Source organism: Anas platyrhynchos, chromosome 6 (assembly GCF_047663525.1).
Source record: "Anas platyrhynchos isolate ZD024472 breed Pekin duck chromosome 6, IASCAAS_PekinDuck_T2T, whole genome shotgun sequence".
NCBI lineage: Eukaryota > Metazoa > Chordata > Aves > Anseriformes > Anatidae > Anas > Anas platyrhynchos.
Genome location: NC_092592.1, coordinates 20421456 through 20448649, shown reverse-complemented (window position 1 = coordinate 20448649; position 27194 = coordinate 20421456). Strand labels below are relative to the sequence as shown.

The following is a 27194-nucleotide window of genomic DNA, read 5'->3' as shown; positions in this document are numbered from 1 at the left end:
AAGCCCTCCACTAAAACATATTTGTTCCAAAGGAGCTTCCTTTTCAAGCATTTGTTAGGGAGAGCACAAGTGAGGCAGCTGAATACTGCAGAAGGCAGTATCAATAGCATCTTGCATGCAAAGCATCATTCTCAGATACTTCTGTAGCAGTGGGGTTTTCTTCAGGCTCTGTAGAGGGAAAGACAGACACGATGACAGTCTATAGCTAATTGTAGCCCATTTAATCCAAGCAGGTTTTGTGGAGTATGTGTGCTGATCTCCGTCCACTCAGTTAAAACTCTGAGCTGTGAGTTAACAGAGAGTTTTTGCAAACGGTGCAGGTGAACTCTGAGTGAATGCCACAAGACATGCTCTTACAAGAGAGCTCATAACTACCAACTAGTTCATTTCTCATCTTGACCCTTTCAGGATTTTCCTGAAGATTTATTCCCAATTCTAAACATCCAGTGTTGTTTCTTTCCTCCTTCTTCTCTCCTTTGAACTTAGGTCCTAAGGTCATAGAATTGCATGTGTTCTTTTTGTTTGTTGCTTTTTATACTAGTAGAGATTCTGTAGGCCAAATTGTGTCCTCCGTACCCTCCTGTTGCTACAACATGTAATGCCATATAAAAATATGCCAAACAGGAAATTTCTCCCTTCTGCCTAAAATGGTTTTCAGCTAAAGGGGTGAAAAAGAATAAGGGATGTTGGTAAAGGGAAAGTGTTACTTTGCATTTAGAATGTTTGATAGCTGCCTCCCTGCCTCTGTGGGATGAAGCCTGCATGTCGTGTTCGCTATGAAAATCAGTTGTTCTCATAGGATAGTGTTGAAGTGGATACCCTTAGGATTTAGTCCAGCAGAGCTACAGTAATGGCTCAAAACATAATGAAACAAATAAAGTGTCTGGAGATCTGCCAGTGGGTGCTATTCTCAGCATGTCCTTCACCAATTCCTTATAATTTTGATGAAAAAATGTCCAACAGCTTATGGTTTTGAAAAGTCTTATAGATTTTTAAGTTTATTGAAAAGACTTGCTTTACAATATCAATCGTTCAGAAGAAATTTGAGTCTAAGGTTTGAGGATTCCTGTGCTGCTGAAACCCACTGATGGCTTTGAAAGGTGGGGAAACAAGAAAGTCCACTGGCAGGCTGTGAAAATGCACAGTCGCTCAGATCGAGTCCTCAGGTGCAAAGTGATCCTCTTTGCTGTATTGCTTTATTTGCTGAAGCATTAGTCACAGAGGAAGAAGGCCTTTTCTTTTCTCGCTGTGCCTTGGGAATGATGTGCCTATTTAATCTTAACGGCCTAATTTAAGTCTTTTCAGGCAGTTTAGGGATTAAGTGGAATTTACTGGTATATTATCTCTTTTTCCTGATTTCTGTATCACTGAGGCAACTTCAAGTCCTGAAAGGCACCCCTGTGAGTGAGAAGGGGCAAGTCTGTCTCGTGTTTGTTCTACTTTGGCAAATCAGAAGACATGGGAGTCTGGCTGCCCTCAGTGCTACCACGCTGTGTTAGACTTGCTGCTGAGGCAGTGACTACATCCTGCTGCAGCCAAGAATGCTTTTCAAGAACACTCAAACTAGGTTTTCTTGGCCTCTGATACTGAGAGATTTTTAGGCTCATGGCTTGAAGGCCTTGATGAAGCTTTCGCACTTGCACAGATCAGTTTCAGGAAGGATTTATAGAGCATCTTCATGGGATAGAATAGGTAATACTTCAGATAACAGTGTGGTCAGAACGGGGGTATGTATGATCTCAGGGATTTTACTGAAATAACAGTGGGAACTGCCTTTGAACCATGTAAGGTATTTAATAACTCGTGTTGTGACAGGGGCTGCCACGAATGGCTGGAGGCTCTGGTATCAAATTCATGAGCCCAGTGCAAGCAAGTTATTCTCTGGTGAATTAAGCAAAGGGGAGTTCTGAATTAAACTTTCTATTAATAATAGCAGGGAGCTGGTTTGTTGGCACACTTTTTTTTGCACAGCTTTGCTGTTCTTGAGCATGTTGTGAAGCAGCACAGTAGATACTTTTACCAGCTCTGCACAAGGCCCACATCTACAGCAGACTGCTTTTCTTTTTTTTGTGTGTGTTTTGGGATGTCTGTGGTCACCTTGTTTCACCCTGTTTCACAGGACTTTTTCTGTTTCAGGACTTGCTCATGGCAAGTACTGTGCATAAACTGCTTTGGGGTATGGAGGCAAACCCTGAAGAAATCTGGAAGGGAACGCAGGACTGTGCAGTGCTGTGGAAGTGCATACCTAGAAGGTTTGCATGCTGCAGGGGGGATGACTGCAGTGCTTTTCTAGTTGCATAGCAGCTTTCCTTTCAAAGTGTGGTGGGTTGGCAGCCGCTGAAACATATTTCACTTCTCTCTGGTTACATTACTGAGACAAGGCATTAATTCCCACATAAATTTGGATCGTTTGCAGGACCTTTTACTACAGTGCAGCTCTCCTTCTAAGAGCTATATTGTTTAGCCTCAGACTGGAGAATAAGACTTCTTCACCAGTGGCATGCTTGAGGTGTTCAAAGCAGTCACAAGCAGGACTTCCACTGCTTCACGCTGGGAGAGATTGCTTAGTTTAGGAGCTGAAGGTATTGTGAGATGTGATTGACTGATATTCCAGGGAAGATCTGAGCTGTGTTTACCGTAACTGGCCAGGAGCAACACAAATACTATGCATGTGTATAACTCACATCTGAGAGCTCTTCCACCGGGAAATCTTTGGTGAAGGCTGCTTCCTCTTATATGGGTAGAGGAACATCTTTATTTTGGGAGAGCTGTCTGAGGGCTCAGTTCATCTGTGTCTATACTTCCTTTCAGTTTTCCACAATGTGATATGCATGCTAGGGATATCTCTTTGCAATCCATGCAGTCTCTGAAAAGGAAGAGGAGTCTCAGCCCATTCTGTGGAAAAGTAGGTGGCACATGCCTGATGCTTGGCCTGATGATAAAGTTTGTTTAGCTGTGCCAAATGATTTTTCCATGACTAGCCCCAATGTTCACCTTTCTGAGTCCATTCAGTCAGGGGTTTTACCAGAGAAGGCAACCATGAAATGAATTTTCCATAGTTATGTAGTTTTACAAAGGCAGGGCAAGAGTTCTGCTTTGGAAGAATTGGATAAATCCTCTAGGGCTGAGTGCTCATTTTTTTGTGCAGTAAGCCAGTCAACTTTTCTTTGCAGAAAAGCAGATACTGTGCTTTTTTTTTTGTTTGTTTTGTTTTTGTTTTTGTTTTTATTTTCTGTGATCCCAGAATCTTACAAGCCTGTTGCAGCCTTCTGAAACCTACCAGATTTTCTCCAGCATAAACGTGATAGCCTCGTGACCCTTGGCTGTAGCTGATGAACCTTCTAATTCCTCCTGTGTGTAAGGCTGTACTGATAACAAATACTAATCTTTAGGGTTGATACTTTCACTCCAAATGCGTCTCTTTTTCTTTGTTTCTTGAGTGCCATCTTGTAGTCCTTTTGGGAACATGTTGAGGGAGATTTTTCTTTCTAATTGCTGGGGGATGCCCTTTTGCTAGTCATAGGAACATAGTCTGCCAGTCTCGTACCTGTGGGATTTGTCTGTCAGGCAGGCAGTGTCTGTGGGGTTATCCCACAAGCTTCAGGTCTAGAGAGCTGGTGATATGTTCTTGGCCATCCAGTGAGCTGCGGCTCAGTTCACAGGAACATATTCTGCTCTGGAAGGCCTTGCAGCTGACACTTCCAAAAGCACACCACAGGCCAGCTTTGTGCTTTTGGCTGTGCTGTTTTATCCTTTCCGCACTGCTTGCTTCCAGTAAGGAAGAATTCCATTAGTGGTTTAATGTGGGAGCACAAGAGAGGTGTAGAGCAGCAGCTCATTTCTTTGCTTTGCCCTTGTATGTTCAAGTGATTCTTCTGACTTCCTTTCTCTGTGAGCTCCTGTGTGTTGCACATTCAGCTTTCCTGCTCTAGAGATTCCCTGTCTTACTTCAGTCCTCTGTAGCCCCTTGCCCTGAATACAGTATTCTCCTTCCTCGTGGGGCAGTTTCACTTTGCCCCCTGCTCAGACAGGGTCCTGTGCATTTGGTCTTCCATTACAGGTTAATACAGGTTCTTCCTTCTTCTATTTACCAAAGAGAGTTAATTCTTCTCCTTAGCTGCCTCCTAAGAAGCTCTCCTTAAGGGATACCTGTGGAGAGCTTTCACATGCTGGTAAGTGCTGTCTTAGTGTTCCCTTACCCTTGCTTCACAAGTGCGTGTGTTTTTTTGTTTGTTTGTTTGTTGGTGGTGTTTTTTTTCCTACTTTCGTACCACTTTGAGGCTGTGGTTTGTACAGTCCCTATGTGTCCTTGAAGTATGATGAGGTAAGAGAGTGGTCCTTGAGTACTAAATAATGTTTGAGTCAACATCAGATGTTAATGGAAGACTGCCGATGAGTGAGATGCTGCTTGTGATGTGTGTATGTAGTAACAAGAGGTATTCCACCTGTTGCACTAAAAGGTACGTGGGATCTGATTTTCTTTGAACTAGGGAATTTCCAGGATGACACTTTACTTCAGAACCGCTTAGGACAGGCGTTGTGGTGTTCCTTCATGCAGTGGGCTGTGGTATTCCAAACACAGTTTATGACAAACAGAGAAATGCTTCGCTCACGACAAGAGAAATAAAAGTCTATCTCCTCTTCCCCCTTCGCTTGTGATAAATGTGATAAATGTCCTGCAGGACAGACTAAAGAAGGTCCCAAGCAGTAAGTCAGCATACCATTTGGCCCTTGCCAGAGCAGAACCTGAACAACACAGCCCTGCTACTTGCTCTGTGTCCCCCTTGGAGTAAGATTTTGTTTTGTTTTGTTTTTGTTTTCCCTCTTGTCTAGGTTCCTGATGGCAACTGGTCACATACACGACAAAGTTTGTTTTGGAAATACATTGTACCCTGAAATCAAGTTTTCTGAATTTCTCCCACCTGTCAAAATAATTAGTTTCAATTTTGTTTTGCACTCAACACTCAGCTTTTCATAGGTTTTTATTTCTTTTTTTTTTTTAAATGATTTTGAGCTCTGAAATTTTGCTCAAATTAAAATGCTGTTAACAAATGGCATTGTAACAAAATTCCCCAGCTATTTCTTTTCCCAGATATATTACTTATCCACTCTTAGTGGTAACTTTGGTAGTATTTACCCTATGAATCTAATTCATATGCTTCTTTCAGAAATAAACCAGGAAGATGACAACTCAATATCACTCTTGTCAAATGCTGAATATCAGAAATCAATTAGCTTAGATTTTGTTAGAGAGCAGGTAACTTACTTTAAGCACCCAAACGCAACTGCAAAAACTGTATACATTGATGCTGTAGTCCAAGCTGCTTCCAAGCAGCCTGTTTCTATAGCTTCTTCTTGTTCATTGTGGTGCCATCACCCGATTTGGGCATAGCTGCAGATCAGAGCAGTAGCTGTTACACACTGTCACTGCACAGGCAGTGCCGAATCCCTGTTGCTACCTGCTTGGCTTTGCCTGTCTTTGGCTCCCAGCCCCACAGCTTTGTCCGTCCCCCAGGTTCTGTTTTGGCGAGGTCTCAGGTACCTGGAAGTTGGTGCAAGATGGCATTATTAATCTTTTAAGGAGCTGGGGTAGTCACCATGTAGAGCATTTATAACATCTGATTGCTGTTTGCAACTGTCTTGCTCTTGATCGCTCTTAATTAAATTTTCTTTAGGTCTTGTCTACAGCTGGTGTATCACACTGGGAGACTGTTCCTTTTACTGGTGCCAGAAGAGTCTGAATAGTCTTTTGTGTTTAAGTGGAGGTTATTAAATAGATTTATATTAATTAACTGTGATGCTGGGAACACATGGGCAAATGTACTTGAGGAGATTGGTTTATCCATATGGAAATTACATTGGAAGTTAAATCCATTACCCTAATTGTAAAATTCGACAGCGCTTAGCCAATAACTGTGGAATTGCCTAACTCATGCATTTGTTTCAGAGCTGGGCAAGTGCCTAATTTCCTTGAATACTTGCTCAAATTAAAAATTGAATTTGCCTCAACTGTGTATGCTTCTTTGTCATTTCTATGAGTGGCCTAGCAATTGAATTTGGAGATAGGAATGGTCAGTGAAAGACTAAGATCTAAGAAGCTATGAGAGGAGCCATTGCAGGATGGTAACTCTGGGAGGCTAGCTTGGATGCTCTGAACTTCAGGCTCTTTCCTTTAAAGCAGGGATGTTGATGTGCCCACAAAATAAAAGTTGCTTACCCCATTCAGTGAAATAGCTGGCAGGTCCAAGAAACAATCAGCAGCCAAAATGACTTGAATAATAGAAAATAACAAATAAATTAGAAAAAGTTGTAAACTGCTCATGGTTGATTGTGAACAGAAAGGAGTTAGGTTTGTGGAATAAATGTGTTTGCCTCAAGCTGGTTGTTCAGGCCTAATTTGGAAAGAAGGCTGGCGTTTGTAGCTACAGTGGACAAAAAAAAAAAAAAAAAAAACTTCACTGCAGCTCCCCTTTTCAAATGGCAAGGACAAAGTATTTATTCAGCTGTCAAGTGGGGAAAGAAAGCAAATTAGTTTTAGGCTGAAATGCTGTGCTGTGTTTGCCGCTGCAGTTCTGAGGCCAGATGGTGACTTGAACAGCCCTGGGGAATGGGTAACAAGTTTCTCTGGGGCAAAGATCACAGGCAAAAGGAAATATTCAGCTTATCCTGCTGTTTCACTTCCTAGAGCTGTTCTGCAGAGAAGATAGTGTGAGATTTAGAAAGCTGTGTCTGTTGGGGGGATTCACTGCTGTTCTTGAAACTGATGGAGTTGCTGAATCCTTGAGTCGGTTTGTGGCAGAGATGCAGAGGTCTGAGAGTTGCTTTTCTACCAATTTGATTCTTGCACTGAAGTGCAGCTGTCCCTGGGCCAGGTTGGGTAACTTCTCTGCCAGCAGCTCTCAGTGCGGCAGTGTGCTGTGGTGAAGAAAGTTCACTTTGCCACTTACACCCCAACTCCCCCGCTGTTTTTTTAATGACTGCAAACGGTTCAGACATCTGTTTCACCAAGGAGCTGAGAGATGGCACCTGGAGCAGAGTGGCATCGTGCATAGGTCCACTGTGAAAATGTAGGTCTTGTGCTCCTGAGGCAGTGCTGCTTTTGGTCTGTGACCTGCTGAGGTACCAGCTCCTGGCCTTGCAACAGCAGCAACAGAAATCCATGCCTGAATGGTTAGCCCCATGCTCAGAGAAGCTCTTTCTCAGGTTCAGGCCTTCTTTGGGCTCCTTTATCTGCATGCCACCTGGAGTTGCTGGCTCAGGTGTAGCTCCTGCTCCACCTGCTGCCTGTCATGGTCTCGCTCCCCCTGGCCTGCAGAGCTTCCCTGGGTGCCCACTGGGGAGGCTGGTGCCCTGGCTGAGCAGCTCCTGGTGCTGCGGCTCACAGCTGGGGTGCAGGCAGGGGTCTGCTGGGTGTGGGGCTGGAGTTGACCTGAGGCTACCCAACGGCAGCCACATCTGTGCTCCCAAAGCCTTTTGAGCCCTGAGCCAGGCCCCACTTGCCCTATGGCCTCTGTACTGGCTCATTCCTCAGTTTCCTACCCAGTCAGGGGTGTCCTTTAAATGAGCTCTGCTTGAGCTGGTGGGTAACCAAGCAAATGGAGTGTCTCTACTGCTGTATCTGCTTAGGGTCCTCATCCGTCTGTTAGCTATGGCACAGACCCCATGAGGGAGCAGAAGGCATCAAAAACTCTCCAAGAAGCTACAGGACTTTTTTTTTGAACTTTTGTTTGAATATGCAGGCAGAAAGCAGTCTGGAAGAAAGTACCCCGTGCTGGCACCACACGTTCTCTGTGGAAGGAGTTTTAATTGCTTTTAAACAAAATTCAGCTTCCAGTGTAATGTTTTCATTTAGACTTAATTGTTATCCAGTATAAACAAGGTAAGGGGAAAACAAAAGGATTAGAAGGGCTCAGTGGGAGGAGAGCTGGCTGGCTGTGCCTGGGAGCCCACAGCTGGAATGGAGCAGGGGGATGCTGCAAGAGAGCACAGAAAGGCTGAAGCAATTAGATTGTGCAGGTCAGAGGGAAAGGGATGTTAACAGGAGGGGGCCAGGAGGTTTTGTACTGCCCACCAGAACAGCATTGGATGAACCCCAGCCAGCTCTTACCATTTCTTTAACACCTGGGGGTTCGCTTCTGTTTTCCTGTACTTTCAAAGGAGAGACAGGTAAGAGGAGGATTATTGTGAATCAAGAAGGTTGTCATGGAGAAGCAGACACCTGTTAGAAACAGAACTTGATCGTTTGGATTCACAGGAAATCTAATACAACAGAGCATAGTTGGTGCTACACATTGCTGCTTTGAGGTGTTGGAGGGGAGAGATTGCATGCTGGGTTTGCAAACCTGGTTGTGCAACAGAGACATGCACGTGGTGGAAGTAGTTGTGTACTCGCTTTGGCCTTTCATTTTCACTTGGCTGAGTTTTTTGAGTTAAAAAACCTTGCAGGACTCTCACTGGAAGAAACAGGCTGTAGGTTGCTTGCTTTCTTTTCTCTCCCATCTGTCTGTCCCTTTTTTACCCCAAGGGAAAGAGGTGGTTGGTAATAGCCTGCAGGAAAAGGCCCTCTTCCATTCTTCTCAGTCCTTCCCAGTCTCCAGAAAGTATTGCTCCTTTCAGCACTGACTCTTGGTTTAAGGACTGGTGAAGAGGTCAGTTCAGATTCTTCCACTCCTTGCAACACCTTCTTTAAAAATAGAAGACGCATCACAGTGTAAAAGTGATGCAGCCACTTCCAGAAAACCCAGAAGTGCCCAGGGAAAACACAGGGTGTTGGGGAGTCATGCTGCTGGTGCTTCTGCTCTGCCTGCAGAGGATGGCCAGCAGAAGGACACATTAAGTGCTTTACAGCTCATGTTTTCTGCATTTACTTATCTGTGATCACCTTTCCCTTCTTGTGAACTTTTCTGGCAGGCTGATGTCTTGTTCCTGCACGAGCATTTGCAGAGCTGACGTGGACATGACACACCTGCTTGTCAAACCTCTGAACCCCGAGACTCTCCTGAGTTACTGCAGCTAGTCAGATTACTCTGAATAAGAAAAACTTACTCTGAATAAGAAAAACAGATTCCTGAAGGGAATTTGGAGTTCAGAAATCTTTTCCTCTTTACTTTATTTTTTCTTAAGTAAATTGAGGGAACGTCAGCTATTCCACTGACAGGAAATGGTAAAGGATCTATCTCAAATCATTTGCTTAGATCTCCAGGGCCCTGGGGTTTATGAAAAGGTTTTTCTATAGACTCTACCAGTTCTGGGAAACATCTGTTCTGCATTCTGAATGCATTTTCCCAACAGAGCTTGTTTTAATAAAATCATCACTTTCTCTGTGGTTAGAAAATCCAGTGCAACAAAGGGTTTTGTGTGCCCTAAAAAGTTGTTGACCACTGGTTAATGAGGAAATTAAAAAGCAGCATGTAACATCATTTGTCTTACCCTATGCTTTTAGAAGCTTCCCTGATGGTCATAATATGACAGAGTTTACCAGAACTAAAACTCTGAAAAGAGATGGGTGCTTAATGTTACCTATACTTCTCATTTTATATTTTGATGCTTCATTGTAGCCTCTGTTTGAAATCCAGACTCTAAGCTATGGTGTGTGACTAACACACGTGTTGAATAAAACTATTAAAGCGAAGAGTTTTAAGGCATGAGGAGGGGAGATTAAATTGTAAATCTTTTTTTGAATTTATGATGCATTTTTCCTTGATTTTGCCTGAGCTCTGAAATGGCTTTTCCTCCACCATAAGACATATTAAAAAGTCTTGCTGAGGTTCAGTTCACGTGAGACCAGATAATTATCTGTACAGTCAAGTTCTTTGCTGAATTAGAAAAGCAGGAGAGACTGGCAAAGTCACCAGGGCTCACTGGAGAGTCCTTTGTCCTTGATGGAGGTGACAAGCGTAGTGGTTGAATCTACTGCCCAAGTTCAGCTATGTAGCCCTTCCCCTGTATGAAAAGCAGCCAGAGAAAGAAGAGGATATCCAGTGAACATGGTTGAGAGAGGTCTGGAGAGAAAAAATTATCCTGGGGTGGAACTGCATTGAAGGTGAGAGGGCTTGATCTGGACATTATCTGTTCTTTCATCTTGGAAAAAAGGGAGATGTTGGAGCTTCATCTCATCCAGCTGCCCATGTAGGAACATTTTGTGTTCTCAATCTGCAAGTTTTCAGACACCTACAATTCTTCTTGACTATCATTGGGTTTTAAACTAAAATTCTAGATAAACGTAGTCTGAAAATTAAGGTTCTAGTAATTTTGCTTAGTGGGTAACTCAACGGACTCTGAACTAGTTTTCAGATAAAACTTTTCAGATAAAAACTTGAATACAGGTGTTGTTACAGCAGCCTCTCAAGCAGTTTTGCAGTGTTATGGGGGTATTATACAGTGTGCACCCTCAATAGGACGGTGGTGTGTATTTTCAGGCCCACAGCTTGTGTCCTAATTAGCAGACTGCTTAGCTGCTTTGCCTGGCTTTCCTCTCCTTTGTTAAACAACAAGGCCTTCATGCTTTTTGATCAAGTGGAAGGAAGCATGGAATTTTTATTTTGCAAGGGATCTCATCACCCTGTCTTCTGTAGTTCAGTCTACTTGCATTTTACAACAAACAAACAAAAAAGCAGAATGCATGCAACAATAAATATATTCTCAACCCTAACTGGCATCTGGTAGAAGACAAATTTACAGTTCAAACAAATTACTAAGGTGTCCTCCTTGTCCCAACCTCTCCTGTGGGCATTATGGATACTGTATGGAGTCTGCTTCTGCTCTTTGTTTGGATTACATGTCTTTTTGCCTGTGCTAGTGGCAGAAGGAAACTGCAAATAGTACAGTTTTATCCAACTCTTGGCATACTTTGTGCTCGCTTTCTCTTAATCTGCTGCCTTTTATTTTGGTCCCAGCTGAGCAACTTGGACTCCTTTAAACAAAATTGGGTTTTCATTTTTCTCTTCTGGAAGAGGGGGAGAAACTGCTTTCTTTCCGACAATGCCACAGCCTGCTGCTTTCTGCTTCACTGGACCCTTACATATCATCTCAAGCTGCCTCTGTAGTTTTTGCAAACAATTTAGGCACCTGTTCTTCAGCCATGATTGTAAGCGTGGTGGATTTAACTCAGACTTACAGTGCATTTAAGCTACTGGAAGCAAGCTCCCTTGGCAGTGCTGGTCTGTGGGGAATAGAAAAATGAATTGTCATGCAAGTGCACTCTAGGCTGAAGGTGAAATATTCCAGCCTGGGAGGAGAATCTTTTGTGTCTTTGTCAGGCTGTGCACAGGAGCTAAGTTATCGAGCAAGGGACTCCAGCAATGCTCAGCTGGGGTTGTTAATTCCTACAAATCGTTAGGAAGGAGAGAATCATAAGTGTGGGAGCTAAAAGAACATTGAGGATTTAGTACAGCTCCCTACACAGAGGCATGATCAAACAAAATCTATAGATTTGTGATCTATACCAGCCATCTATAGCCATCAAACCAGTGTGATGGCTGGTCTGGCACAGCAACAGGTAGGAAGTACTGAGGATGAAAGTGATTTTAGAGGGCTTGATAACTGCTGTTTTTAACTACATTAAAAAAACAAAAAAAGTCAGCCCTCTTTTGCTTATGTTACTAAAGGTTACTGTAAGTAGTAGATCAGGTCTGCCTTTTTATTACTATACAGGGCATTGCATCAAACTGAAAATTTGCATTCTCCCTTTCAATGTTTCTAGTGATAATAGGCTTAAATGCATACATGGGCATTTCATGCTCTGGAGCAGTGATGGCTGGAATCCACTCTGCTCTCTGATGTGACAGAATAGTCTGACAGAAAGGTGCAACTTCAGGGACTTGTTGAGGGAGCAACAGGACCCACACATTGCCTGCAGTCTATGTGCAGTTGCTTCTGGACACAAGGTACATTTCTTGAATTTATTGATAACATGCCAGTGACTTATCCTTAGATAGTCCTGCCACTATCATGCACTATCCTTCTCTTGGGAAGAATAAGGAGAGAGGATTAAATGTCTGTCAATTCACTTTAATCTTTGGGATGGATGTGTTTAGGTATCATAAGGATAGGAGATGTTTAAAAGCCCAATCAGAATCAGAAGAGTGTCTTCCAAAATTCTCAAATATGATTTCAAAATACCCCTGGGGGAGAGAAGGGTATGGGTGCTCCCTGGCTGTCCTAGTGCGATTAGTAATGTTTGAAAATATCTGGTGTATCTGCGCACCCATATCTGGCTTTTGTGTAGTGCTTTCCCGTTTCATGGGCTACAATGAGACAAAATATGCAAAGATGTTTTAGATTTCATTAGTCACACTCGTTTATTCAAACATCTCCTTTGCATAAGAAACCAAGGCTTGCACTGATCTCTGGGAAAGAATGTGTTCACAGCTTGGAAAAGCAGTCTGTGCAAATGACACTGCTGCACGGCAGAGGTCAGCAGCCTGGGTGCAGGAGAAGGGGCCCTGCTGCAGGGTTTGGTGCCATCATTTGCAATTCAATCCCATGCAGTTCCCTTTTAGGGGAACAATTCACTCAATGCAGAGTTGTTCTTTTTTCCTAATTCACCATATAATTCACCTCCCAATTTCAATTAAGAAGCAATCTGTTTGTGACTGCAAGCTGCATTTGTTTAGAAATACGAAATTATCCTTTGCTTCAGCAAAACCCACATACGTTAATAATTCTGGTGGTGAATGGCTGGTTGAGGTTTCCTTTAAATGCAATGGGATGTTGTGTGAAGAATAGCGTACTTTGGGAGGGTGAAAAGTCCTGGGGATGTAAAATTTAACTAAGAAGAGGAACTTTTGTTGAGCTTGGGCTTAAGGAAGTGACAAGGACTGGGTATGAAAGAAAACAAAGGGAAATCTTAGGATGGGACATTGGGGCTGGAAAAGAGTGATAGAGTTCAGAGCAATCCATCTTGTTGAATCAGGCTTGTTCCTGTTCACACATCTAGTGGCTTTTGTCCAGTCAAGCTCTGTTAAATTATGGCACTTCCTTTTGGAGACAATTCCCTGATTTAGTGTGTCTCTTGGACCAGGAAGCTTTAACCTATAGTCATCTGAGAGTCTGGGTATTTTATTTTCCTCTGGTTCATTTTATTGCTCTCTTCGAATCATGCCTTTCCTGGTATGCTAATTAGTTATTGTAATATAATATTGGGGGGATAGAATTTGATGCCTTCCTCCCAGGTGTCAGAGATGTACCTTTCCCCGTGTCCTTGCCTACTTGGAGGGGGTGGAGGAGGTTTTGCAGGAAGCCAGCTCCAGAGCAGAGTATCTTCCAGCTGGCAAAACTAGACTGTTACATGCAATGGAACATTTCCAGCTCTCTTGAAAGTGGGACATCTCTCTTGAAGCATCTACACGGGGTGCAGCAGTGCTGCATGAGTAACACTATCCCCCTTGCTGCATCTGATGGTTCACAGAATCACAGAATTTCTAGGTTGGAAGAGACCTCAAGATCATCGAGTCCAACCTCTAACCTAACACTAACAGTCCCCACTAAACCATATCCCTAAGCTCTACATCTAAACGTCTTTTGAAGACTTCCAGGGATGGTGACTCCACCACCTCCCTGGGCAGCCCGTTCCAGTGCCTAACAACCCTTTCAGTAAAGAAATTCTTCCTAACATCTAACCTAAAACTCCCCTGGTGTAACTTTAGCCCATTCCCCCTCGTCCTGTCACCAGGCACATGGGAGAACAGGCCAACCCCCACCTCGCTACAGCCTCCTTTAAGGTACTTATACAGAGCAATAAGGTCACCCCTGAGCCTCCTCTTCTCTAGGCTGAACAAGCCCAGCTCCTTCAGCCGCTCCTCATAGGACTTGCTCTCCAGGCCCCTCACCAGCTTCGTCGCCCTTCTTTGGACCCGCTCAAGCACCTCGATGTCCTTCTTGTAGTGAGGGGCCCAAAACTGAACACAGTACTCGAGGTGCGGCCTCACCAGAGCCGAGTACAGGGGGACGATCACCTCCCTAGCCCTGCTGGTCACAGTGTTTCTGATACAAGCCAGGATGCCGTTGGCCTTCTTGGCCACCTGAGCACACTGCTGGCTCATATTCAGCCGACTGTCCACCATCACTCCCAGGTCCTTCTCTGCCTGGCAGCTCTCCAACCATTCCTCTCCCAGCCTGTAGCTCTGCTTGGGGTTATTGCGCCCCAGGTGCAGGACCCGGTACTTGGCCTTGTTGAACTTCATACAGTTGACCTCAGCCCATCGGTGCAGCCTATCCAGATCCTCCTGCAGAGCCTTCCTACCCTCGAGCAGATCGACACACGCACCTAGCTTGGTGTCATCTGCAAACTTACTGAGGGTGCACTCAGTGCCGTCATCCAGATCATCGATGAAGATGTTAAAGAGGACCGGCCCCAGCACCGAGCCCTGGGGGACGCCACTAGTGACTGGCCTCCAACTGGACTTGGTTCCATTTACCACAACTCTTTGGGCCCGGCTATCTAGCCAGTTTCTAACCCAACGAAGCGTGCGCCAGTCGAAGCCAAGAGCAGCCAGTTTCTTGAGGAGAATGCTGTGGGAGACGGTGTCAAAAGCCTTGCTGAAGTCAAGGTAGACCACATCCACAGCCTTTCCCTCATCCACCCAGCGCGTCACTTTGTCGTAGAAGGAGATCAGGTTCGTCAAGCAGGACCTGCCTTCCATAAACCCATGCTGGCTGGGCCTGATCGCCTGCTTGCCCTTCAAGTGCCGCATGATGACTCCCAAGAGGATCTGCTCCATGAGCTTCCCTGGTACTGAGGTCAAACTGACCGGCCTGTAGTTCCCCGGGTCTGCCCTCCGGCCCTTCTTGTAGATGGGCATCATATTTGCTAGTCGCCAGTCAGCTGGGACCTCCCCCGATAGCCAGGACTGCTGATAAATGATGGATAGGGGCTTGGCCAGCTCCTCTGCCAGTTCTCTCAGTACCCTCGGGTGGATCCCATCCGGCCCCATCGATTTGTGGACATCCAAGTGCCGTAGCAGGTCACCAACCAGTTCTTTGTGGATGGTGAGGGCCACATCCTGCTCCCCGTCCCCTTCCACCAGTTCTGGGTACTGGGTATCCAGAGAGCAACCAGTTTTGCCGCTAAAGACTGAGGCAAAGAAGGCATTAAGCACCTCCGCCTTTTCCTCATCTCTTGTAACTAAGTTTCCCCCTGCATCCAGTAAAGGATGGAGATTCTCCCTAGTCCTCCTTTTGGTGTTGATGTATTTATAAAAGCGTTTTTTGTTATCTTTAACAGCAGTAGCCAGATTGAGCTCCAGATGAGCTTTGGCCTTCCTAATCTTGTCCCTGCACAGCCTCGCTACATCCTTATAGTCCTCCTTAGTGGCCTGCCCAATTTTCCAAAGATTATAAACCCTCTTTTTCCTCCTAAGCTCAAGCCACAATTCTCTGTTGAGCCAGGCTGGTCTTCTTCCCCGCTGGCTCATCTTTGGGCGCATGGGAATAGACTGCTCCTGCGCCATTAGGATTTGCCTCTTAAGGAGCGCCCAGCCTTTCTGGACCCCTCTGCCCTTCAGAACCGCCTCCCATGGGACTCCACCAACTAGCGTCCTGAGCAGCCCAAAGTCAGCCCTCCGAAAGTCCAATACAGTGGTTTTACTGGTTCCCTTCCTGGCCCCGCCAAGAATAGTGAACTCCACCATTTTGTGGTCACTCTGCCCAAATTTGTTGATCATGTTCTTCCTACTTCACCTTGCCACCAAGACTATAGAAGCTTGCTCTTGCTGATACTTCTGCAGAGATCAGCCCAGTCCCTTCTTCTCCCAAGGGACCCATGATACTAGGGTGGGAAATGAGGGAGGGTGACAACAAGGACGGTGTTAGAGGCACTGCTTAAGGCAGTGGATGTAGTCCCAAAGCACATTTTATTTGTTATACATCTCGTTGTCTCGTGTTGTGCTCTTTGACCCTAGGCATGATTTTTGAATTTTTCTTCCTACTACAGTAACATGGAGAGCTTTCCTGCCAAAGAGATGCTGGGTTGATTTTCCATGTTGTTTCTGTGTCTTCAGTGGCTTGTTGCCCAGGCTTCTGTGCTGTGTATAGCTGCTCTTTGGTGTCTGTGGTTTTCCTAAGTTGGAATGTGCAGAATGGAAAGGCTTCCCTAGAGGAGACTTTTTGCATTTTCAGTATATGGGGAAACTGAGGTACAGGGTGATTATGAGTTGAAAGGTACCATTGTAGTCTAGGAAGATATCCAGGAAAAGAGCCCAGCATTATCAGGTTTTTAATTCCTGCTCCCTGTACAGGTAAAGCAGCCAGTTTCTGTGACCAGCAGACACACAAATGGCCTCACTGACAGCAGTTGTCCTTCCTGTGTCCGAGTTCTGACAGCGTACTCACCAGATGTCTCTCCTCTTTTTCTTTTGCAGGAGGCCTTGGAGAACAGTCTGTTGCGCCAAGCGAGAACGCCACTTCAACCGACAGTAAAAAAGCAGTTAAAAAGGGTAATGTGGTACCCCACCCAGACCTTTGGGTATCTTTTGTTTACTATTTTATCCTCTGTAAAACAAAGCTTTGTCCTGTGTATAGGCGTGTGACTCCATGCCTGGGAGACCAGCCCTTCCCAGGCATCTGTATTGGTGCATTTGTTGGTGTTGGTGGACTCTCTGCAAGGGTGTGTTTGCCTTTCATGGTGTGGTGGGTTGACCCAAGCATCCACACTTGAGCTCACTCAATTCCCTCTCCCCCAGTTGGATGGGGGAGAGAACAGGAAGAGCAAAAGCAAGAGAACTCATGGGTTAAGATTAAGACAGTTTAAGAAGTGAAGAAAAGGGGCTGGGGGGGGGGGGGGGGGGAACACAAATCAATGACAAATGAACAAGTGATGTAAAAACACTCACTCACCCCCTAACACAAGCAGAGTAATGCTCAGCCAGTTTCTGAGCAATGTCTACCTTGGAATAGAAAACCCTGCAGTTTTATTGCTGAGCATGGTGTCAGATGGTATGAAATATCGTTTAGACTAATTTGAGTCAGCTGTCCCAGCTGCATCCTACACCACGCCTACTCACTTGGGTGGAGAGGGCTCAGCAGAGTGAGAAAAAGAAAGCCTTGACACAGTGCAAGCACCATTCAGCAATAGCCAGGACATTGGTGTGTTATCAGCGCTGTTATAGCCACAAATCCATAGCAGCACCATATGGGCTGCTATTAAGAAAAGTAACTCCATCCCAGCCATACCCAATGCATATAGGTGGCCACAAGTGTTACTGGGCAGCAAAACAATTTGTCTCCAAAGCAGAGTGTGTAATGCTAGCTGTCTGCTTCTTGCTGTTGGGATGTTTCAGCTAAACTCATTTAATCTTCTGTTCCCCTGAAGCTGGGAGATCATCCAGGCCGAGTTTTGCAGTTGTTTTTTTCCCACTCTTGTAGGGAGGGTATTGCTTACAGGATCAGTCCAAACCTGCAATATTACAGGTATTCCCACAGGGTTGCTGTGCTCTGTACAAGACGTTTGTGACCACTGTGTGCAAGAGGGACTGGTGTTTCCCCCTGGTAGACAGAGGCACTGAAGCAGAGAGACCACACAGCAGGTCAGTCTGTGGGGGGCATGTCCCGTTCATGAGCTCAGTACTGTATTCCCATGTCAGGGCTGCTCACATCTCCTGAACAGTTGGCAGGCCTAAGGTAGTGAAGCAGTGGGCAAGAGCACTTGAGAAAGATGCTTCTGCTTGCAAAGCTGTGTTGGTCGCTTCTACCTCACTGTTTCGCCTTAGAGGTTGGCTGGTGCTGCTGTCAGAATGAACCTGAGCTGCCTCTGCTAGCCAGAAGAGTCTGAGAGAGCCCTGAGTGAGTTTCAGAGGGCAGCTGTGGCCTTCTAAGGCCCCAGCAGTACTTTTGTGGGATAGATGTATGCAAACAAGGGAAGGGCAGTTCTTATTTAATTGTGGGAACCCTGCAACAGTGGAGCATCTTCCTTCCAGGATCCAGCAGCCGGTTTAAGGATGGGAGAACTTCTGAAGTGGCTGGTGCGGCCAGCATGCTGGGGAGGTGCTCCAGAGTTAAATGGAACAAAAGGCAAACTTCCAGCCTTGTCCTACAGCTGAGAGCAAGCCCTCTAGCCGGAAGGGCAGGGCCTGATGAAACAGGAGGAAGGGTTTGAACTTCATTCCTTCCATTCCTCTGCACTGCCTCTATTTCCTTCCAATTGTTTTGGTCCCTTCAGGCTTGACAGTAGCGGTTTGCTTTACCCGTGTTTCTGCTGGCGGGATGAATAGGAGAAGACACTCTCAGCAGCCCCTCTAATCACAGGAGGAAGGGCTCAGCGCGGCTGGTGTTTTTTTCACAACCCAGCAGCCCATGGCCCTGACTGGAGAAACAAAGCTGTAGCCAGTCTTGATGATTTCCATACGAATCACAAGACCGCAGCTGGATTTTAGATCTCTCCTCTTGGAGCTTCTAAAATGCCTGCCAGCACCGAGGAGCCACTGTCAGCAGAGTTGCCTCTTCAGAGCAAGAAATGGGATACCCGTTCAGTTTTTCTTCGTACATTATTGCTCCTTTTCATTAAAAAGAAGAGGTTCAGCAAGGAGATTTGTACTAGGTATAGAATGCATCAACTTTTCCACCTTAAACATCCCTCCTCTAGCAGTGATCGTCTGTCCAATCTGTATATGTTTCCTGTATTGAGAGAGTGCTGCTATTTGAGAGAGCAGGTAGCCCAAGACAGCCCTTTACACCTTTCTGGGAGAATAGGTTTGTCATAGTGCATAGTGAGAGTCCATGACAAGAAGGGCCAGGTTTCCACAGATTAACTGTCACCAAGTCCCAAATAAATCACTGGCAAATCTGGCTATGGCTTCTGGTTTGGTTTAACATCTTGCCTTTTCTGTTTTTCTTTTTCTGAAGCTCCAGGGTATTACCTGAGGGCTGCACATGGAACTAAAGAGGATTTAAATGGTGTTGCCACTCTGTCTTGCAGACGGCAGGCAGAACACAACGCTCGTGAGGAGACCGAAGAAGGAGGAATATAAAGATGAGTCAGGGATGGATACACAACCCTCTCCCAGAGTGCGCAGGGCAACCACATCCAGGGCTGAGAGGATCTGGCCAGGGGGAGTCATCCCCTACGTGATCGGAGGAAATTTCACAGGTCAGTAGTGAAAATGTTGCTCCCTGTTTGCTCAGGGGTGAGTGTCACAAAATGTGTGAGAGATCTTGGGAGCAGTTTTCCCACAAATGGCTTGGATTTTGGGGAACATTTTTGCTGAGGCAGGGTGGTGAGTGTGTGATTGCACAAGGAACTGTGTGCTGTGGAAGCCTGAGATGGAAGTGTGCGGAGAGATGGTTCTCCTCTTGGAGTCCAAGAAATAACTGGGTGACTTGGTTGCTTTTCTTGATTGCTTCAGGGACTGGCATCTGTGAACTACAGTTACACCCCGTGTTCCCAGAAAGGGACCCTCTCTGCAGCTGGAAGAGCAGGGCAGTGTGGGAACCGCTCTTGTACAGTGTGGGGTTACCTCCCCAGTCCTGCTCCTCCTACCAGTTAGGGGTGATCCTCAAGACTTCCTTAACAAGTTCACTAAGATCCTGTCTCATTCTGGCACCCAAGCTTCTGCTAGGAGTCCATGAAGCCCTAATGGGAAGGTCTGTTCACCTCATAAAAAAGGAATGGCATATGTAACCTAGTAGGATATTGAGTAGCCTGTTAGCTACAGGTTTCCCACAAATTTGTCAGAGAATAGACATCCACATCCTTCAGAGTCTGACAAGAGAGTCTTCTCTATATTGTGTGTGTCCCACTGCCCTAACCATCCAGAGAAGGTGACACCATCCTTCCTTTTGGGTGACTGTAAGAAGCAGCTCTCGCAGTAGTGCAATTCTATCTTACATTCAGCTTGGTGTCTTGTCTCAGATAAGCGTCCCCTGTGAAACTCGTCTCTGCATTCCTTGTACTTTTTCAATGTATTTCTGGCCTTTCCCCACATTTTAGTCTTCCTTGAGAGTGGCAGCTTACTCTGTAGCCCTGTGTATCCCAGAGGCTATGTTGGAAAGACAGTACTGTAGTGAGGCCTCCTGGAGCCACGTCTGGAGCATCACTTTCTGGCTGTCCGTGTGAATGTTCTGGAAGAACCTGAATGACCACTGCCGGTATCCCGCTCCCTGGGGAGGCAAAGTGTTGTCGCCTGTCTTGCTAGTATGAGCCAGGCATAATACCCTTCTTGCAGGCGTCTTCCTGTTCAACTCCTGATTTGTCCCTGAGTTCAAGCACAGACCAGCAGTGTATCTCTGCCTTCTTACACAGCCCTCAGACCACTCCACCTCTAGCTACAATACTGCTTTTGGTTCTGATTTTAAAGATAAATTATCTGGCAATAGTTTTGCCTCCGTTTTGTAGAGCACATGTAGCAGTGATGTGAGATTCCTGGGCCTTGAAAGCCGTGCATGGTGATTTTATGTTGCAGCATGCCACTGAGTAACTGGTGCACAAAGCAGAATACTCAACAGCTATGCCAGAGTGACCTTTACCTGATGAGGTGACTTTTTTTATGAAGAAACACTGATGTGCTTAATCAAGTTTGTAGCCTGTTTAATTAGAGCCATTAATTCATCAAACACAGAAAGAGAGAAAAGTATGATACAGTAAGTTAGTGCAGAAGTAGGAATAGGGTTCCAGATTCCTGTAGGTGTCTACAGGTATGGGATTGACTATTGGAAAGGTTGGCTGTACCCCTATTCCTATAACGTCTGTTAGAGATTTTCTTGAAAGCCAGGCCTTCACTGTTTGCTATTCTTGGATTTATATTTCAGGAACCCAAAGAGCTATCTTCAAGCAAGCTATGAGGCACTGGGAGAAGCACACTTGTGTGACATTTGTGGAGAGAACTGATGAAGAGAGTTTCATAGTGTTCACATACAGAACATGTGGGTAAGCAATACATACATTCCCTGAAGCTATGTTGCAAACGTGTCTTTCATTATATGGCTTTGTAAGTCTATCTCTGGTCAGAATAAATACGGGGGGAATCTGTCCTTTATGAATTCTTTTCTTAGGATAACACTTAAGGTGAATGTATGCATTTTTACAGACATGCAATTATTTCTTTCTAGGTACACATACACATACAACTGTGTGCATGCATACATATATATATATATGTATATATATATACACACTTGCACACTTAAGTACATATAGTGTATGAAACTGATGGTCTGTCCCTGTCTCAGACATTCCCAATTCAATGATGACCTGTATGGGTTTGTGGGTTTTCTTTTCCAGATGCTGCTCATATGTGGGCCGCCGAGGTGGGGGCCCTCAGGCCATATCCATTGGAAAGAACTGTGACAAATTTGGGATTGTGGCTCATGAGCTGGGTCATGTGGTAGGTTTCTGGCATGAGCACACACGGCCTGACAGAGACCAGCATGTCACAATCATCAGGGAGAATATACAGCAAGGTAAAATGGCACTTCTGGTTATTCTGCTTTGCTTTTGGCTGGGTGGAAATTGTCTTCCTTGCTGGGCTTATGCAAAACCCTAGTGGTCTGTGAACTGAGATGAAATAAAAATACTGCTAGTCCTTCCCTAGAATAAGGGCCAAAATAGTTGAACAAATAGAGATTTTTGATGTCCAGCTAGAACTGCTGGAATGTAGGAGGATATTCCTTTAATTCTAGATTCTTAGATTAGGAAGGATTTTTTTAAAAAACTTTTTAAGTGATTTTTTTTTTTTCACTTTGTATGGTAACACAGGTCAGGAGTACAACTTTTTAAAGATGGAAGCTGGGGAAGTGAACTCGCTGGGAGAGACTTACGACTTTGACAGCATCATGCACTATGCTAGGAACACATTTTCCAGGTGAGAATTATAGACTATCTGTCCTTACTACTATTTTTAGCAGTCATCATTAGCTGTGTAGAATACCTGGAGAAATACCTGTTTGAAAAAGCAAGGTATGTGAAGAGAGTTATTGCAGACTACTGTTTTTTCCCTGCTTACCGTATTCACCTAATACTGGTAATCCAAGAGACTTTCCAAAGCTGTGTTAGCATGTTTTGCAGCCTTCCCAGCCAGTATGTGTGTTTATCTGCCCGCCTGCAAGGGGATAATGCTAAAATCAGCTTTGAATCTCATGGTTGTGCAGCTCTTGCTTTTGAGTTACAATATTGCCTTCTGAGCCCCCAGCAACTTTGCCAAGGACTTGAAACTGTAGGTCACGATTTTTAATTGCTTGGGTATTTTTAACCATTTGTGTATGTGTTCTAGATCATAGCCTTGCAACTTTGTAATTCTCTGTGATTGGGTTCCTCATGGAGTACTTTTCAGTCCCATTCCTGACCCAGCTAATTGGCCAGTTTCTTTGTGGGATGTTATTTGCCCTTAACTCCCATGTCGTCCCTCCAGATGCAGCCCATTTTCTGAGTAGAGAGCTCTGCTGGGAAGGTGTGGTGAGGTGAAATTAGTATACTTATTTATGTCCTGTATTTGGAATGAGAGCTACTGGATGACCAGCTCCATTTTGCTACACTTTGAAGGTTTTTCCATAAATAGAATAGGAGCTTTCCTTCATGATATATCCCAAGTGAAGGGGATGAGAGGTAGAGCCCAAATATTCATGCTCTCAAGAGCTTTTTTGTTGCTGAAATTAAATATGCCTTTGGGGCTTTTTTATTTTATTTGCCAGCTGTATGGGAGTACTGAGCCTATTGTTTTGTGCTTTTGTTTCTGAAACTTTGCATCAACCGGGGAAAATTATCAAACTTGCTAAAGTGTTGCTAGTTCTGGCAGGAGGAGATGGTGGCTGGGCAAGGGTGCTTTGCAGCCTTTAGAGATTTCTTTGGATCAGATACCCAAAGCAAACAATTTTTCTTCCCTTGAGGCATCTGCTAGATCCTTCCAGCATTCGCTAGGCTCTAAATGGTTGGAATTGTCTTGCACAAAAGCAGGATTAAGTTATTACTGCCATTTATATTGTGGATACCTTTGAGTCTGTCTCTCTTGAAAACCAGGGTCCTTCAGAACACTGCTGGGCCAAAAAGGGATAAAAATGGCAAGAGTCCTTCTAAATTTAAATTGGTGCTTAATAGGATTTTTAAGTCTGTTTTCTTTAAGTCTTTTGTCTCTGTGACCCACCCTCACCCCAGTACCAATCTTTGTGCAGTAATTGAACTGAGCACTAAGTGGATCTGTGGGCTGATTGTGCTTTCAGGGTAAATAGGCAGTGCTGGGAACAGGCTTTTATTTTACCAAAGCCTGTCTTGAGATCTGCTGACCTGAGGGAATGACGCTTGCTTTGACCAATGAGCATGGATACAGATTTGTGAGTGTGTGCATGTCTCCTTCCTACCTTACTGAATTTTACAGGTATTAGACAACTGCAACTAATAAAGGCATAGAGCCCATGAAGACACTAAGTTCTAGCAAGGTTCATTATTCCTAGTAGCTAGATGTGAGAGACGCTGCATAACCTTAGAAGAAGAAGGACTGTAGCAGGTTAATACATCAGCAGACTATAGAAAGTCCATGTAGGAAAAAGATGGTATGAGCACCATACCAGTGGAGAACAACATATGAATGAGGAGAACATGAAGGATTATGAATAATCTGGCACAAGAGTCTCTAAAGCTGCACCTGCAACGCATTGTCTTGAAGCAGCTCCTACATAGCAGTCAGCACAACTCTTTGTTGCTTATAACTCCTAGTGAATACTGGTGATAACAAATCATGTGGTGTTTCACATATTCAAATACTGCTGCAATTCCTAGGCCATTTTTATTCTAATCTTTGTGCCTAGGACAGAAATGTACAGTTTTTCTGAGACACAATGAGCCCTAGCAGTGGAAATTGCTTCCAATGGTGCTTTTGAAAAATGTGGCTTTTATTTCCCGGTGCATTCTTTACAAACATGGAAGCAAATTATGTTGAATTTTGCTGTCTCATAAAACAATTTCTGTTATTGCTTTCAAGATCTACAAATGGCAGTCTAACAATAAGAGAGTTTAAACCTTTAGACTCCTAAGCAAATAGTGGATTACCTTAGTTCAGTAAGCCTCTTGGTAGTAGGCATGGCAGTACGTCCTGGAGTTACAGCACATGGCTCTGCTTTTCTGCGAAGCTTCTGTTGGAGTCAGGGTGCAGGAAGCACTGTCTGCAAGGCAAGGGGAATCTTCTTCATGTATTTGCAACACACCATCCTAATCCTCCACACTTACATCCTCCACAGGTTTTACTGTGTGAAGTAGGGTTATGTTGTCTCTCTTCTTCAGATGGGGTTGTAACTACAGAGTAGGAACAAACTGTAGCTGTCTAAAGTTGGGTGCTTAACCTGCATTAAATATATGCTTCCTTGAGTGGTGGTTAAAACACCTGCCTCTATTGACCTCAGATGGGACAGTGAATTATCAGCATTTCTCAAGATTAGTTGATAACTTCATGATATTTGCATAACATTTGTGGTGCTACATGAATCTTAAAGACTCTTAGGAATCTTAATGACTTTTCAGTAGAGCATCTCTGCTGAAACTCTGTCATTCTCAGCTGAAAGCGGTGGTGGGTTGTGCTTGACTTAACCAATGCATTGGGCAACTAGTGCATGCTCTGCCTATGCCTTCACATCAGGAGAAAGGGGCATATGGTATTCTGGTTCTCTTCCTCCGTCTGGCAGAAGAGGTTAGGTATCTTATTCAAGTATGGTTCTGGTGTTATACTGCCTGAACTGCTTTGTTTAATGGTATCTGCTTGGTGTTTATTAATTTGTGAAGCAAAGTATTGGTGCTCTTAGAGACACTTACCAAACATGCATCTTAACATCATCAGTATTGCTAACCAAATGGGGTTTGGTTGGGCAGCATGGAACTGCTGGAACCTATGAGGTTTAGGCCAGAAAGACTCTCCTTTGTTCTCAGTTCGACTGTGAAATGATAGGAATATTGCTTCCTTAGAGCTGTGTTCAGCAATGCTTGTCAGGGGAGTACAAAATTCAGTTGGTGGAAAAAAGTGAAACCTTAAATCTTCCTGCCCCAGCCTAGGGTACATCCTTCTGGAAGAAAATGTGCTTGGCAGGTAATAAGGGATCACAAGGTAATTTGAAGTTGTGGGTTGTTTGCTTTGTGTGAGCAATACCTTAGATGTATGTTACGTGCAGGAGGCTGGAGGCTATGTGTATGCAGTTGTGTGGGCTGGAATGGTCAAAAGAACCAAAGGTTTACATGCACAAGTGGTGGTTGCTCAGTTAAACTTTGTTAGTCCTCACTGGTTGAGCCTGGGAATCAGCAGAAAGCCTTTCACTGCCACAGAACTATGTCCCTGCCACATGCCAAGCTCTTTTATGAACTCCAGAAATGGCTTGCAAAATTGCTTTGAGCAGATTGATCTGCCTCTATGTTCATGTTGTTTCTGGAATTGCAGTATTTATTTTTGATACATAAATAAATTCATATTGAAGCATGCAGCTGGCTTGTAGAACGCCAGCCTGAATTTGTCAATCAACATTTGATGGGCTTACCTCAGAGCTCGTAAGCACTGATTTTATTGCTGATCAGGAATTTTCATACCGCTGGGAAAAAAAGAAAAAAAAAAACACAAAACCCTTCCTTGCAAGAGTCGATTCATTTCTTAAGCAGATTAAATTCCTTCCCCTCTATTTCTTCTGTCAAATTGAATATTTACAAAAGATTTTTTTCCCACAAAATATGTTTAATTGAATGATATTTTCTGTTCAAGAATGCTAACTACAGCTTTGGACAGCTGTGATCTGCATACTCTGCTTGCAGTATTTATTTAAAATTAAGCCACAGCAAAAACTATCTGAAACTTCTTGATGTCCTTACTCAGCTGAGCAGCCCAATGAATAAGCTTAACCCATACCTGAAGACTCTTATATCAGGACTTGCAGCACTAAAATTACTGCTTCTGCCCTGACTTTTCCATTTGACTCTGTGAACTAGTATTCATTCCTTCAGAAAGAGAACTGCATCACGGAGCTGATGCCGAAGCTTCAAACTCATTGTTAGCATTGGCACTGTCAGGCCCATCAGACATTCAGGGATGCGGTGAAATGGCTCCTGTGAACCAGACAGCCTGACTACTAGAGCTTCAATTTTTACCAACCTGGCATTCCATTTTCTGATTCTTCCCTCCTACATTAGCTGTGCAGCCTTAATGTTCTCTTGCGTGCAGGCTCTTGTATGTGTGCATTGACTTTGCATTTGGATGGAAGTGAGGCCTGAGCTTAAATCCTTTGCTGGACTGAGATCAGAAGTGCAGTAGAGAGCTCCCAGGTATGAAGTACAATGTGGAAGAAATAGTAGCAAGGGAAAAAAGGCAGAGACAAATGGAGTTATTAGCCTGGAAACTCATGCAGAACAAAGGTAGAGCACTCGATCTGTTTCTCATCTGTGGCAACCACAGCCACTGCTGGTCCAACCCCACCTGCTACTGAACAAACAGCCCTTCCCTCTGCTCATGTGTCCAATCTGTGCTCCTGCTAAGCCAGATGTGCCGTGAACCTTCTGCAAGAATATTTCATTGCTTTTTCTGATTTATGGCAATGGATGTGTCTATGCTGAAGCACCAAACAGTGGCAATTCTGATATATCAAAATAATTTACTGGCTTAGCAGACTTGCCTGTACATTTGGAAGCTATCTGTGATAGGGAGAGGGCCACCTCAAGACATGCAGTTGTTAAAATCCGTATTACTCTTTCTTGTTAGCATGGGATACTTACAAGGAAATGGAGTGGGAGGCCTGCCAGGATAGCTTTCTGTGCATTATGTCACTTTTCTTACTTCACTACTCTTTGTCTCTCTGTTCTTCCCTTTAGAGGGGTTTTCCTCGACACCATCCTTCCCCGTCGTGATGATAATGGGGTCCGGCCAACTATTGGTCAGCGTGTTCGCCTGAGTCAGGGAGACATTGCTCAGGCGAGGAAGTTGTACAAGTGCCCAGGTAAATATGGCTTGTGGGAAGAGCTCCTGCTTTGTCATAGACAATGCTGAAAAGCATGGGAGTTCAAGAGCACGTTAACAATCTCTTTGATGAAAGGACTCAGGAAATGTAGGCCATCCAGTGCTTCAAGCTGAAGCTGTGGGAGAACTGATCTTGTCTAACATGTGTCTCCTATTAGTACTTTGCCAGTATTCCTGTTTTAGGGCTTTGGTATCTGGTAGGTTGAAGTCTCCTCATACCAGCTGACAAACTGTTGATTTTTTATATAGGTGTTGTCCCAAGGGAGAGCTTTGTTATGGTGTGTGTTGCACTAA

At 44.5% G+C, this 27194-nt stretch overlaps 1 protein-coding gene across 6 annotated transcripts in view; it reads left to right on the top strand.

Annotated features, from left to right (window-relative positions):
- Nucleotides 1–27194, top strand: part of TLL2 (tolloid like 2) — a 92230-nt gene that overhangs the window by 32090 nt on the left and 32946 nt on the right. For 5 of the 6 annotated variants that reach the window (XM_072040179.1, XM_072040178.1, XM_072040177.1 and 2 more), the window contains 6 exons: nt 16359–16433; nt 18911–19081; nt 20740–20857; nt 21212–21390; nt 21686–21791; nt 26756–26880. In XM_072040179.1, the coding sequence (XP_071896280.1) occupies nt 16359–16433; nt 18911–19081; nt 20740–20857; nt 21212–21390; nt 21686–21791; nt 26756–26880 (774 nt within the window). Of the gene's footprint in view, nt 1–16358; nt 16463–18910; nt 19082–20739; nt 20858–21211; nt 21391–21685; nt 21792–26755; nt 26881–27194 lie in introns of those variants that run through there. The other variant, XM_072040180.1, reaches the window with a different exon arrangement.